A 13,754-nucleotide genomic window follows, 5' to 3' on the forward strand; every position below is an offset into this window, starting at 1 on the left:
TTTTTCTGCGGTATGTGGGCCTCTCACTGTTGTGGCCTCTCCCATTGTGGAGCACAGGCTCCGGACGAGCAGGCTCAGCGGCCATGGCTCACGGGCCCAGCCGCTCCACGGCATGTGGGATCTTCCCAGACCGGGGCACGAACCCGTATCCCCTGCATCGGCAGGCGGACTCCCAACCACTGCGCCACCAGGGAAGCCCTAGATGGCCTTTTTAATAAATGGTCTTGAGATAACAGTAACCTTTTGGAAAAAGATAAACTAGTTCTCTCATATACCATAGACAAGAGTGGACTGAAGACGAAGCAGTAGGAGCACTAGAAGAAAACATGGGTGAATTCCTCTGTAACCTGAATTTAGAGAAAGGAGTCAAAACTGAGATGCAGTTAAAAATATGATTGATAGAATTTGTTTAAAAAAAAACTTGCATGACAAAAAGAAAAGTAAATTCAAAAGACAAATGATAAACTGAGAGAAATATTTGTAAACTGGGAGAATATGTATTGCAGATAAAGGGCCAAATACTATAGAAAAATGGTCAGGAGATATGAGTAGAGAACTCACCATGAAAAGGATAATTACTCTTAAAGCTATCAAAAGATGTTCAACTTCATTCATGATAAGAGGAATGCAAATTAAAACTGTACTGAGATAACCATTTCTCACAATCAGATTGGCAAAAATTCAAAAGCTTGATAAATAGTGAGGCCATGAGGCACCAGGCCCTCTCATACAGTACTGGTAAGAGGCTAGATGGTCCAAGCCCCTGTGGAGGGGAATTTGGCTGTATTTAACAGAATTTACATATGCATTTACCGTTTCACCTAGAAGCAATCCCATATCTAGGAATTTACCCTAATATTTTCAACAGAACAAAAATACAGATGCATTAAGTTATTCATTCCTGCATTACTTGTAATTATAAAATACTGGAAACTATCTACATGCCCAAACTTAGGAGCTTTGTGGAATAAACTGTGGTTCATCTACATAACTGAGTACTATGTAGCGGTTTAAAAAAAAAAGAAAAAAGGAGAAAAACCTTTATTAACTGATAGAAACCAGCTTCTAGGATATGTTTTTAAGAGAGAAGTATAAAAGTAAAGTATAAAAGAGTATCAAGGAGTATAGTAAAGTATAAACGAGTATAAAAATAAAGTATAAGAGTATAGCTTCATTTTGTGTTTAAAAAAACGGGGGGGCAGCAGTTAAGAAAACATATATCTATTTATGTTTACAAAAAGCAACTCAGTAAGGATAAACCAGAAAACACTGAAATTAGTTACCCAGAAGGTTTGGAGGGGGAGGGAAAGGTAGAGTGGGAGGAATATGGGGGGGGTGACATTTAGAAAAGAGTGTGCTTTCTGTATACATTTGACTCTGGAAAAATGTAATGGTCTACATTCAAAACTTAAATCAAGAAGAATAGAAAGAGGGGAAATAACCTAAGACTGAAAGCAAGCTGAGATAAACTAGCTGTATTTCAAATGAATAACATCTCCACTGAAAGGGGGATGGAGTGGGAGGAAGAAATCTAATTCAAGTAATTTATGGACAAAAGATATGTTTGACTGTATACCCTCAGGTGTGGTGGGTGGGGGGAGACCACAGGAAACAAATCTTAAACTCGTACTTTCTAGATTTGTTTTTATAGTGATATGGGTAAGCAATTCTGAAACTTGTAGATGGATTATTGTTTGAGCAAATGAGTAATTTGGTATTGTTGGGAGCCAGAATTCTCATTGTGGAAGTGAGATGCAAACGTGGAACTGAGGAAGGCAAAGAAGACCCAGTGGCAGTGATTGGAATTGGAGGTATTGGTATGGACTTATAGGTTTCTAAAATATGGATAGGTATGTGGGTATGTACATATGTATATATATAAGCATACATTTCCTAGCTCACTTCTGTAGGGATCTAGAAGCATTGACATCCTGGTAGCAGTGAGCACATATATTTTGATTTCTAGAACATTCCTTACTAAAAGGAACCGTGCTTTCTTCAGAGAAATGGCTGATTTCAGGATTGGGGCAGGGAAGGTGTATGGAAGATCATGTGTTGCCAGAAAATAAGGAAGTGTTTTTTAAAAAGATGGGGGCATTTCATAAGTAGCTAGGTTGAAGGGGCTCTTACTGGCCAAATCTGGACAATTTGAGTGCCAGATAAGGACAGTAATGAATTATAAACCATTGTATAGAAATCATAACCCATGGGTCCACATTGATAATATGTAGATAAAGAAAGAAATGGGAGAGAAGGGAGGGCATTTCAGCACAAAGGTGAATGATAAATATAGAGGATACGTTGGAGTTGGAAACTTCATTTTACAACCGTATTTATAGTAACTGGTTCAGGTAAGAATCATCAATAGATATTAAGTCTAGGTGGAAATCTGGGTGAAGAGTGTCATACTTGCATGGTTTTAAAGTGGCTCTTTACAGATTATACTTCTGAATTGCAAGGGAGTAAATAATAAGTATGCACTGGAGAAATGGGACAGTACCTTGACTGAATGATCAAAATGAATATCACCAATAAGGGGCAGATTGTCTGCATTGAGATGTGATAATCTGAAGGGTCCAACATCACTTATGTACTGTTTGGCCCAAGAGTGCATAATCTGCATCTAATAGTGAGGAAACATTAGAGAAACCCCAAATAAGAAACACTGTGTTTTAAAAAAAGCTAAAAAAAAAAAACCACACACACACAACTGTGGGAGAAGATTAAAGAAACACAGGAACCAACTGAAAGATTACCCAATGGCCAACACTGGAACAATTTGCGCAGTAATAAATAAGATAGTATTGGATTATAAGCAAAATATAAATATCCTTGAGTCTATAGCGATATAAATAAATCATGGAATAAATTGGAAAGACAAATCTCCCATGCATAAGAACTCTAAATCTGCTCTGCCATCAAGGAAGTGGAGCATACCTCTGCACTCAATAAGTGTGGGCTGTGCACGGTGACTTCCTTCTATAGTACAGTGTGCAGTGTAGGGGAAATGAGTAGCTGTACAGTGCAGAAACCTGACAAACACCATCTTAGCCAGGTGAGCAAGGGTGACAACAGGGATAATAAGTCACATCTTGATATGATATGATGAAAATGGCACTCTACCTCTTTGGTCTTCCTCCCCAAAACATATAACCGCAGTTTAATTATCAGAAAAACAGCAAATAAGTCATAATTGAGGGACTTTTTACAGAATACCAGACTAGAATTCCTCAAAACTGTCTAAGGCCAGTAAAAACAAGAAAGTCTGAGAAACTGTCACATCCAAGGGGAGCCTAGAAACATTACTACTAAATATAATGTGATATCCTGGATGGGATCCTGGAATAGGAAAGGGACATTAGATAAAAACTAAGGAAACTTTGTACACAAATATTGAGAGCCTCATTATTCATAATAGCCCCAAAGTGAAACTAATCCAAATGTCTATCAACTGATGAATAGACAAGCAAAATGTTGTATATCCATACAATGGAATATAACTCAGCCATAAAAATGGAGTTCTGATATATGTTGTAACACGGATGAACCTTGAAAGCATTATGCTGAGTGAAAGAAGCCAGAAACAGAAGGCCGCATATTACATGGTTCCACTTACATGGATTATCCAGAATAGGCAAGTCCATGGTGAAGGAAAGTTAGTTTAGTAGTTGCTGGGGGATTGGGGGTAGTGACTGCTTTTGGCCACTGGGTTTCTTTTTGGGGTAATGAAAATTTTCTGGACTTAGATAGTGGTGATAGTTGCATAACCTTGCAAATATGCTAAAAACCACTGAAATGTACATTTTAAAGTGGTGGATTTTATGGTATGTAAATTATATCTTAATTTCTTAAAACTAAGGAAATAGGAATAAAGTATGGAATTTAGTTCACCAAAAAAGGGAGGATGACTATACTCAAAATGTCAGTGTTATAAAAGACAGACTGGAAAACTTCCAGATTCATTGAGATTAGAGAGGTGTGATAACTAAAGCCAATGCATGATCTTTAACTGGATCCCGTATGGTGGTGGGAAAAGGTTATAAAAGACATTATTCAGTCAATTGACAAAGTTGTACTAAGGATAATAGCTTAGATTAAAAGTATTTGATCAGTGTTAATTTAGTTTAACTACATTCTTAATTTTAGGAAACACACACAGGTATTTGGAGTTAAAGGGACATCGTATATGGAACTTGATCTCAAATTATTCAGAAAAATATGTGTGTATATATTGTATGCACCTCCAAAGGAGGAGAGATACATGTGATAAAAGAGATGAGGTAAAAGGTTAGCAAATCAAGTAGGCAAAGGGTGTACAAATATTTTGTATTCTTGGAAATATGTTTTCCTGTGAGTTAAGGAAAACAGCATTTGGAATAGTGTTAACAAGGATGTTCAACAGTGGGAACTCTTATTATTACTCTATTTAAGAATGTAAGTCCGTTCGAATACTTGGTAAAATAATTTGGAATATGACTTCAGTATTTGAAAAATAATAATTTTGGCATTGTCTATTTTTAGATAGATATCCTGAAGAAATTCCTCTACGTGTGCACCACAAACATATGAAATAATGTGATAGGAACATTATTTTAATAGCCACAAAATGGGGGGGGCATTTTAATACAGCAGTGAAAATGAGTAGACTAGAGCGTGCATCAGTATTAACATCTATGCATCTCAGAAATAATGCTGAATGAAAAACAAGTCACTGAGGAGCATAACCAGAAGCAAGAGAATTAAAACCAGACAAAACTAAGCAACACATTGTTTAGGGCTACGTACATATGTGAGACAGCTATGAAGAAAAACGAAAGAAGGGAGGGCACAAGGGGGACTTGGAAAGTACTGGTGATCTGTTTCTTAAGCTCGTTGGTGTATAAACGAGTGTTTGTGTTTTCTGTATTTATAAAATACTCTGGTATGTGTATTTTTAAAAAGTTTTTTAATTTTAAAAACGTTTCAAAACGCAAAACCCTCCAAGGCAAATAATTTTAAATCATAAATCATTAAATGAGTAAAGCAAGTTATGAAATTATGTATGAGTTTTTGTTAAGAAATTGCATATGCATCTGTATCTTTGTGTTTATAGAAATAAGTCTGAGAAGAAAAACACAAAACTGTGTTGTTCCTTAGGAAGTAGGATTTCTAGAGAACTTTTGCATTATATTTCTTTGTATTTACTTATGTACTTTTGAGATCTGTGAGCATTTATCAGCCAGGCTCACATTTTGAGATTATATTTCTTTTGTCTTTACTGCTGTTGAATAAAGAGCTTAAAGGTAGGGTCCAAGTGTTATACATACTTTTCTGTGTGTTTTTTTTAATCAGAAAAATAATAAAACAATTTCCATTTTAGAAAACAATAAAACCAAAAAATTTAGAGGAAGGTCACTAGCAATGTTTAGAAATCTTAACTGAGGAATGCAGGTTACAAAACAGTATTTTACATACTTAATATTAGTTCACTTAAAATATTATGTATATTCAAAATCTTAAAAAAATCCTGGAATGAAAATGCTCCACAACTAACAAATATTATTTCTAGGTGGTATAATTTGCAGGTGGTTTTAATTTTCTTTGTATTTTCCTAATCTTGCATGTATTACATATGGAAGTAGGAAAAAAAAATTATGAGAGTATTCACCATTATTAAGGACTGAAGTTCTTATATGATTTCAGTAACATTATTCTTACCTTTGGGAGTAGCAGCTACTTACCTGAATGAGCAGTGGTAGGTACTAAGAGAAGAGAAGAGAGCTCATCTCTACCCTTGTTACAGATGTGAGTTCAGTGGTACTCTTTCATCGAGTTGGCCAAAAAGTGCCTTCGGTTTATCTTTTTGAGCAAAGAACTGTACCAGGTGCCTTTTACAGTCTTCCAGGGAATTGAAATTTTTTCCATTAAGAGAATTTTGTAAAGACCGAAATAAATGGAAATCCAAAGGTGCAATGTCTGGTGAATACAACCAATGAATCAGAACTTCCCAGTCAAGCTGTAACTGTTTTTGTCTCATCATCAAAGAAACATGTGGTCTTGCATTATCCTCATGGAAGATTATGCATTTACTGTTGACTAACTCTGGATGCTTTTCATTGAGTGCTGCTTTCAGGTGGTCTGATTGGGAGCAGTATTTGTTGGAATTAATCATTTGGTTTTCTGGAAGAAGCTCATAATACAGGACTCCCTTCCAATCCCATCATATACACAACATCACCTTCTTTGCATGAAGACCAGCCTTTGTTGTGGTTGGTGGTGGTTCATTTCGCTTGCCCCACGATCTCTTCCATTCCACATTGTTGTATTGTTTCATTGCCTATCACAGTGTTTTAAAAATGGAACGTTTGGGACTTCCCTGGTGGTGCAGTGGTTAAGAATCTGCCTGCCAGTGCAGGGGACACAGGTTCGAGCCCTGGTCTGGGAAGATACCACATGCCATGGAGCAACTAAGCCCGTGCGCCACGACTACTGAGCCTGCACTTGAGCCGACAAGCCACAACTACTGAGCCCATGTGCCACAACTACTGAAGCCCGCACACCTAGAGCCCGTGCACTGCAACAAAGAGTAGCTCCCATTCGCCATAAGTAGAGAAAGCCTGCGTGCAGCAACGGAGACCCAATGCAGCCATAAATAAATAAATAAACAAACAAAAACCTGGAACGTTTTCATTATGTTTAAGTAGAGAATCACACGCAGAAATATGGTCAAGAAGGTTTTGTTCGCTTAACTTACATGGAACCCAAACATCACATAACCAAGCTGGTGCAAATTTTCAACACTCGATTTGGATGTTTTGAGTATGTCATCTATCTCCTGCGTGGTATAACATTGATTGATCTCAATGTCTCAGTCTGATCCCTATCAACTTCAACTGGTCTTCCCGAGCGTGGAGCATCATCCAGCAAGAAATCTCCAACACGAAACTTCTCAAACCGCTTTTGACATTTTTGATCAGTCACAGCACCTTCTCCATACACTGCACAAATCTTTTTGCATTTCAGTTGCGTTTTTACCTTTCTTGAAATAATAAAGCATAATATGCCGACAATGTTGCTTTTTTTCTTCCATCTTCAATATTAAAATGGCTACACAAAAATTCACCAATTTTGCTAAGTCGTTTTTTAAATGCACACTGATATGACAGCTGTCACATACGATCTAACATAATTGTTTCGAATGAAGTTAAAGAAAACTAAGTTGCTGCTAGAGCCATCTCACGGAAAAAAGTGAACGAACCTTTTGGCTGACCCAATAAATGGCTGCTTTATTCTTTGACAACTGCATTGATCACTTATCTAACTTCATGTGTCCTTCAGGTGCTGCACTATCTGGCAGTACAGAAACCTGCAGACCTTGCTAGGCACCTGTTACCTTGTGTAATTCATGCAGCCATACTCAAGGTAAAGGAGGAAGGTAAATGTCTTATTTGATTAGTCATTAGTTCATTTCCAAAATAAAAGTAGATTTTGCCTAACTTATCTAATGATGGCTTTGATCTTTTTAAAAATAGAAAGTCTGGAAAACATTTCTTCAGTTAAGAAGATTATAAAGCAAATAATATCTCATTCCAGTAAAGTTTTGCACTTCCCCAATCCAGAAGACAAGAAATTGGAAGTAAGTCTGATCTTTCCAAGTGTTCTCCCCAGTTGGCAATAATTATTTTAAAGATACATTTTTTAAAGGCTTTTTGCTGTCTTCCAATGTATGCCTCTCCCCTTTCTCACTCACTGTTAGGAAATCATCCATCAAATTACTAATGTAGAAGCTATAATTGCTAGAGCCCGCTCACTGAAAGCCAAGTTTGGAACTGAGAAATGTGAACAAGAGGAGGAAAAGGAAGATCTTGAAAGGTAATTGCTATCTGATTAACTCATTTTTATCTGCAATAGGAAAAGCCACCACTCTCTTTAGAAAATTTTTGTAAAATATTGAGATTCTTTTGTAGTGTTCCTCTGTTTTTTGTAAAAAGCATTGGCTAGAGACAGAGAAATGTTTCTTTATCATAGGATTTGACCTCTCCTGTATCTCTTGAGTATTTGCCACGTGTTTCCATTCCTCCCACTTTTAGAATGAAGGCTTCCAGGTCTCTCTTTCTAGGAGTGTCCTTGTTTGCTCTTGGAGGAGTTGCCTGTGGAGGAACTGGCTGTTTACTCTTTGTTACTTGCAGGGCCCCAGAGCTCTGCTTTCCACTCTCACTGTTCCTTAAGTACAGGCAGAGGTGTTCTGAAACTATTTCTGCTCAATATTCCTAGTTTTTACACAAGATTTACTAAAGAGTTACTAAATCTTCTGAATAAGATTTGTGATAGCAAATGTGCATACCCTCCGTGCTCTGTGAATGTGTTTTGAAAGAGTGACCAGATGGCCTCTCCGTGATGAGGCAAATGATTGGGTCAGTCTTTTCCTCCTTCCAAGATTTGGACCATTTCTAAGGGAGCCTGTCACTGTGGGTCCCTGTCCATTTTTGCCTGAGGTACTTGAAAGGACGACGATGTTTCAATAGGTGATAAAGTGTTTCCAAATTAGCTACTTGAGCAGCTTGAATTTGTTATAACTAAAATTTTCATCAGTCTTTCCATGAGAAATGGCATTATTGATGATAAATAATATTATATGACAAGGCATTTGCTATAGCTTTTAACAAGTTCTTGTTTGAATATTATATCTTTTGTTGAAATTTTCACCCAGCCTTCTTTGCTCTTGAAAATTCCTTCCCCTTAAATGAGAAGAATATGCTCTAATCACAGGAATTGTTTCTAAGATAGCAGTATGAGTTAGTGAGCAGGTGGTGCAGAGTTGGTGGCTCTGTGCCTTCGACTCTCTTAGCTCCACCATACGTTGTCTGTGATATACTTGGAAGTAGAGTGTTTCCAGCACATAATGGCACAGCTTACAATTGAAACTTTGCCCAGCAAAACATGTATTTTAAGCGCATGCACACACACTCACACTCACACTCACTCATACCCCTTAAAAGAACAAAAATGAGAAATAAGGACCATTGCTTTGCTGAATAAATTAAACATGGTTTTTGTTGTTAAAAACTTTAAAAAAAATCTTTTATTTAGTGTAGCATCTTCTATAGTCTGAAAGAAATAGACTGAATATTTTTTCTTACACTTTGACAGAGATGGGCTATTAAAAAAATTTACAAAAACAGTTGAAATGCAGTAAGATTGTCATTTGAGTCGATTTTAATTCCAAATGTCGATCTGTCCTGTTAAAAAATTTCCACTCCAGCCTTGGTGTAGGGTTCGCCAGTATCATTTTGACGGTTTGTCCCCAAAATGAATCAGGGAGGATTGACCCAGTGTGAACTGAGCAGCTTGTTTTCTATCCTTTCATTACCTCTCTCTTTCAGGTTTGTGAGTTGCCTTTTGGAGCAACCTGAGGTGTTAGTTGTCGGTGCAGGAAGAGGACACGCTGGCAGGATCATTCACAAGCTGTTTGTGAATGCTCAGAGGGTATGTGAGATTCCTTATTGACTGTGTCATGATCTCTCCAGGCCTCTGCTCAGTAAGGTACTGTTTTTTGTTTTGTTTTGTTTTGTTTTTTTGGGGGTTTATTTTTGCGGTACGCGGGCCTCTCACTGTTGCGGCCTCTCCCGTTGCGGAGCACAGGCCCCGGACGCGCAGGCCCAGCGGCCATGGCTCACGGGCCCAGCCGCTCTGCGGCATGTGGGATCTTCCCGGACCGGGGCACGAACCCGCGTCCCCTGCATCGGCAGGCGGACTCCCAACCACTGCGCCACCAGGGAAGCCCTAAGGTACTGTTTTGATTCCCACACATGGCCGATTCTACAGCTGCTAATAACAGCATTGGATTTGAACACTGAAGAAATAATGACTCTCAACAGTAACTTTTTAGTCTTTGAAATCCATCTGCTTTCTTACATGTTTAAATAAAATGATAAGTTTATTTTAGTACCTAAATTTCAGAAGTTAAAATGGCCTGAAATTCCTTGTTAACGAATCTGATAGGGACTTGTTTAGCAATGGCCAGTGCTGTGCTGTGGAAAAAATGTTTACTACTTTCAAATTAGAGTTTAGTTTTACCAGTTTTAAACTCCATGTACTGCAATGGATTCACAACTTAGCTTGGAGTTAGTAAATCTAACTGTTCTTATAATGGTGAAGAAATCTAACTTCAGAGTGTTCCTAAGAAGGAAGAGCAAGATTCAGATTTTTAGGACTATGGAAAACGGTCTTCAGCACAGAAAGAAAGCTCAATTTGAAAACTTTCCTGTGTCATTACCTCTACTGATAAAAGTTTTAAAAATCATACAGTACCTCTGACATTCTAAAACTGTTACGATTTGGATTTTTATGAGGATGGTATTAGTTATACTTCGGGTTGATTCTCTCTGTACTGTTCTTGTTTACTGGTTAAGAGGCGCTGGTATTCCGTAGGTGATTCTCACATCAGAACTCATTAATATTAAAGATTATGATAAAAGTATTTTGAAGTGTACTAAATACAGGGCGCCCCTTATATAGCACTGTGATGACACTAGAATGGCCCAGTTTTGAAGGTATAATTCTCACAGTCAAATGAGAAAAAGAATTTTCGTGGATTTACACATGGAATAAAAACTTCATAATCTCCTTTGAGTCGGTCTGGAGTGCATTGAATATATAAATTTGAATTTGAATATATTGAATTTTAACATATTCAAAATCATAGCCAAATATATTGATAGGAATTTTAGCAAGAACTAAAACCTGAGATTATTTATGGGGTGGCCCCCTAAATTTAAGGATTTCAAGTTAAAAACCAAATATTTCCTTATAAATTAAAGTTCTAGCAAGCAATAGATGCTTACTTTGATTTACTTTGTTTTTCTCTCTGGCATGAAACCAGAACCAAGTCTGTTTTCACATCCTGTGATATATTTGCCAGTTTACTAGCCAGTGCTTATAAGCACATTTCCTTGTTAATACCAATATGAATTTTCCTTATACTGCAAAAATTCTTTCATTTTTTAAAACCTGTGTGTTATGACGATTTAAAATCTGAAGTATTCATAAAATTTTTTTTTTTTTTTATTGCGGTATGTGGGCCTCTCACTGTTGTGGCTTCTCCCGCTGCGGAGCACAGGCTCTGGACACGCAGGCTCAGTGGCCATGGCTCACAGGCCCAGCCGCTCCACGGCATGTGGGATCCTCCCAGACCGGGGCATGAACCCGTGTCCCCTGCATCGGCAGGCAGACTCTCAATCACTGCGCCACCAGGGAAGCCCTATAAAATATTTTTAATGCTGAGAGTAGAACACTCTCATTGTTCTAGATACATAAGCAAAAATTATTTTCCCCAATATGGAAATAAGCTTTTTCCCTGACACTGTAAGTAAAGTCTTACTGTAAAAATTTGGATAATACAGAGAATTATAATGAAAAATTAATGACACTGAAAAATGAATCACATTAATCTCACTACCCCACTGGTGATCACTGTCAACATTTAACATCTAGTATATACAAATATATGTAAATTTTACAAAATAGGATTATATTACATAGTTTACTTTGTTCTTATTTTCCGCTCAGTGTAATTATCTTTCTACATTAGTAAATATAAGAGTGTATATCATCTTGTCACTGGGCTTATTGTATAGCTAATCCCCTTTAATGGATACTGAAATTGTACATTCATCCCACATTATATAATTTTAAAATATTTTAAACTTTCAAACCTTGAAGTGAATGTTTTTAGGGAATTGGCAGACTGTAATCCATATAACAAGCATCTGGCTGGTACATTTTTAAACTCACCTCTTAAATATCTGGCTAATTAATAGAAACCATTCAAATTTATTCACATAATTTTTCATAATTGATACTTTATATCAATTCTATTAAATCAAGATGTTAACTTTTTTAAAGTTATAAAATTTCACTGAAAATATTTTATAGCCTACAGTAATTTTACATATTTAGAACTTTTCCTTAAAATCATACATTTTAATACACTTTCATCATGATTTTATGTGTCAGTGGTATATCCATATTTAAATAGAATTCAGCAAACAGACCACTGATTGGATTTTGCCTTAGTCTTTCTAAATTGAATAAGTCAGACATCTAGTCTTAAATTCATTGGGTTATCTATTTTTCAAGACATGAGTACTTTTTTTAGTATCTTAATCTTTGGGAAAAGAGCTAAATTTTTGCTGAATCATTTCCCCATTAAGTGACCCTCTGTACGTTGCCTCTTGAGCCATCAGATGCATGAGTAGTGAGATTTGTCTGCTCAGTTGGACGGCTAGGTGTGTTGTATGTGGTGTGTTTTTGTCTTGATATTCTTTTGATAGGATCATGTTCCTTAACGTAGTGCATGCTGTCTCTGAAATAATCTTGCAATCTCTTGTCTAGCTCTTTTTAAACCATCTTGCTTGTTTCCCTTTCATCACTGTTTCTTTTCTCACCCTTTCTCAAGCTGACTGAATCTTCTGATGAGGTAACAAAATAGCCTTTGTCCCTCATAGTTCCTTGTTCCTTCCCATCCCTCTAACTTCATAAGGTCATTAAGACTAATCAACCACCTCTTTAACAGTCTGGGTTTGGCATACCTTTCTTGCTGGTGTTTAGCATAACATGATTTCATATTTCCATTGCCAAAACAATTATTTTTTTCCAAATTGATGGTATTGTGAAAGAAACATAGTGATCAGAGTTAAAATGAAAGCTCTAGTTGAATACGTATTTTATTCAATTTTAATGAAAAAATAGATGCCTTTAATATTGAGAACTTCTCTTTTGTGGCCACTGCTACATTTCATGGACCTCTATCACTTCCACGTTACATTAGTCACCAACCCAGCAAACAAAACCAGTGTCCTCAGTTTTAATTTGACAAATGAACCTTAAAAAGAATTGAAAGAATCGGTAAAAAATCATCTTTCCAGACTCTGGAGAGCAGCAGTTCTTTACTGGACTGAGGACATCAGACTTGGACTTGGGTCACTGCTAGAAGAAATGTATAGAAACCAGAACAGCTCCATTGTCCCTCTTCATCAGATGTCTGAATATGGCCCTCACTTTACAAAGCAGATTGCCTGGCAGTCATTATCTTCTGTCTGTGTCACCAGTTTATTTGTAATCTCTGGCTGCTCATGCAGTGTTTCAAGCTTCTTGCATTTTCTGTGTTGTGATTTTTTGAGCAATCATAACATAACTGACTGCATTACTGAGTAATGTAGAACATTTTTATGTATTTATCATGCATATTCAGCTGTCCTTCAAAATGATCTGAGTTTAGCATTCGGCCTGCTCTTGAACTAGCATGTGATTCTTTTCAAGGCTGCAGCCATGGCTCCGCCGGAGGAGGATCTGAAGAGGATGGTCCCCCCAGAAGAGAAGAAGCAGAACCTGGCGGCAGACTTCCCACCCGCTGCGGGCCGGGAGCTCATTTTGCGCACGACCGTGCCCCGCCCCGCTCCCTACTCCCGGGCTCTGCCTCAGCGCATGTACAGTGTCCTTACCAAAGAGGATTTCAGACTTGCAGGTGCCTTTTCATCAGATACCTCCTTCTTCTAATCCTTCTAGAGTTCCCTCATTTGTGGCTTCACAGACAGTGCTAACCCCTTCTGTGGGAAGGAGGTTGTGCCAGTCAGAACCTGAGAGGCCATGAAGAGGACCTGTCCAGTTTGGTGATCAAGAATCATACCAGCATCTGAGAGACTTTCCACTGGGCTCTCTAGGGTCTTGTGGGGGGCAGAGGAATGGGCTTCAGCTATTGAAAGATTTCTTCCCCA

At 37.6% G+C, this 13,754-nt stretch overlaps 1 protein-coding gene across 1 annotated transcript in view; it reads left to right on the forward strand.

Annotated features, from left to right (window-relative positions):
* RAB3GAP1 (RAB3 GTPase activating protein catalytic subunit 1) overlaps positions 1-13,536 on the forward strand; it is a 127,786-nt gene extending 114,250 nt beyond the window's left edge. The window contains exons 23-28 of the mRNA XM_007464007.1: positions 7,318-7,414; positions 7,512-7,615; positions 7,736-7,851; positions 9,363-9,465; positions 12,437-12,457; positions 13,300-13,536. Coding sequence (XP_007464069.1) covers positions 7,318-7,414; positions 7,512-7,615; positions 7,736-7,851; positions 9,363-9,465; positions 12,437-12,457; positions 13,300-13,536 — 678 coding nt within the window. The remainder of the gene's footprint in view (positions 1-7,317; positions 7,415-7,511; positions 7,616-7,735; positions 7,852-9,362; positions 9,466-12,436; positions 12,458-13,299) is intronic.
* The last annotated feature ends 218 nt before the right edge of the window (positions 13,537-13,754 follow it).

This window comes from Lipotes vexillifer, unplaced genomic scaffold, assembly GCF_000442215.2.
Source record: "Lipotes vexillifer unplaced genomic scaffold, Lipotes_vexillifer_v1.1 scaffold233, whole genome shotgun sequence".
NCBI lineage: Eukaryota > Metazoa > Chordata > Mammalia > Artiodactyla > Lipotidae > Lipotes > Lipotes vexillifer.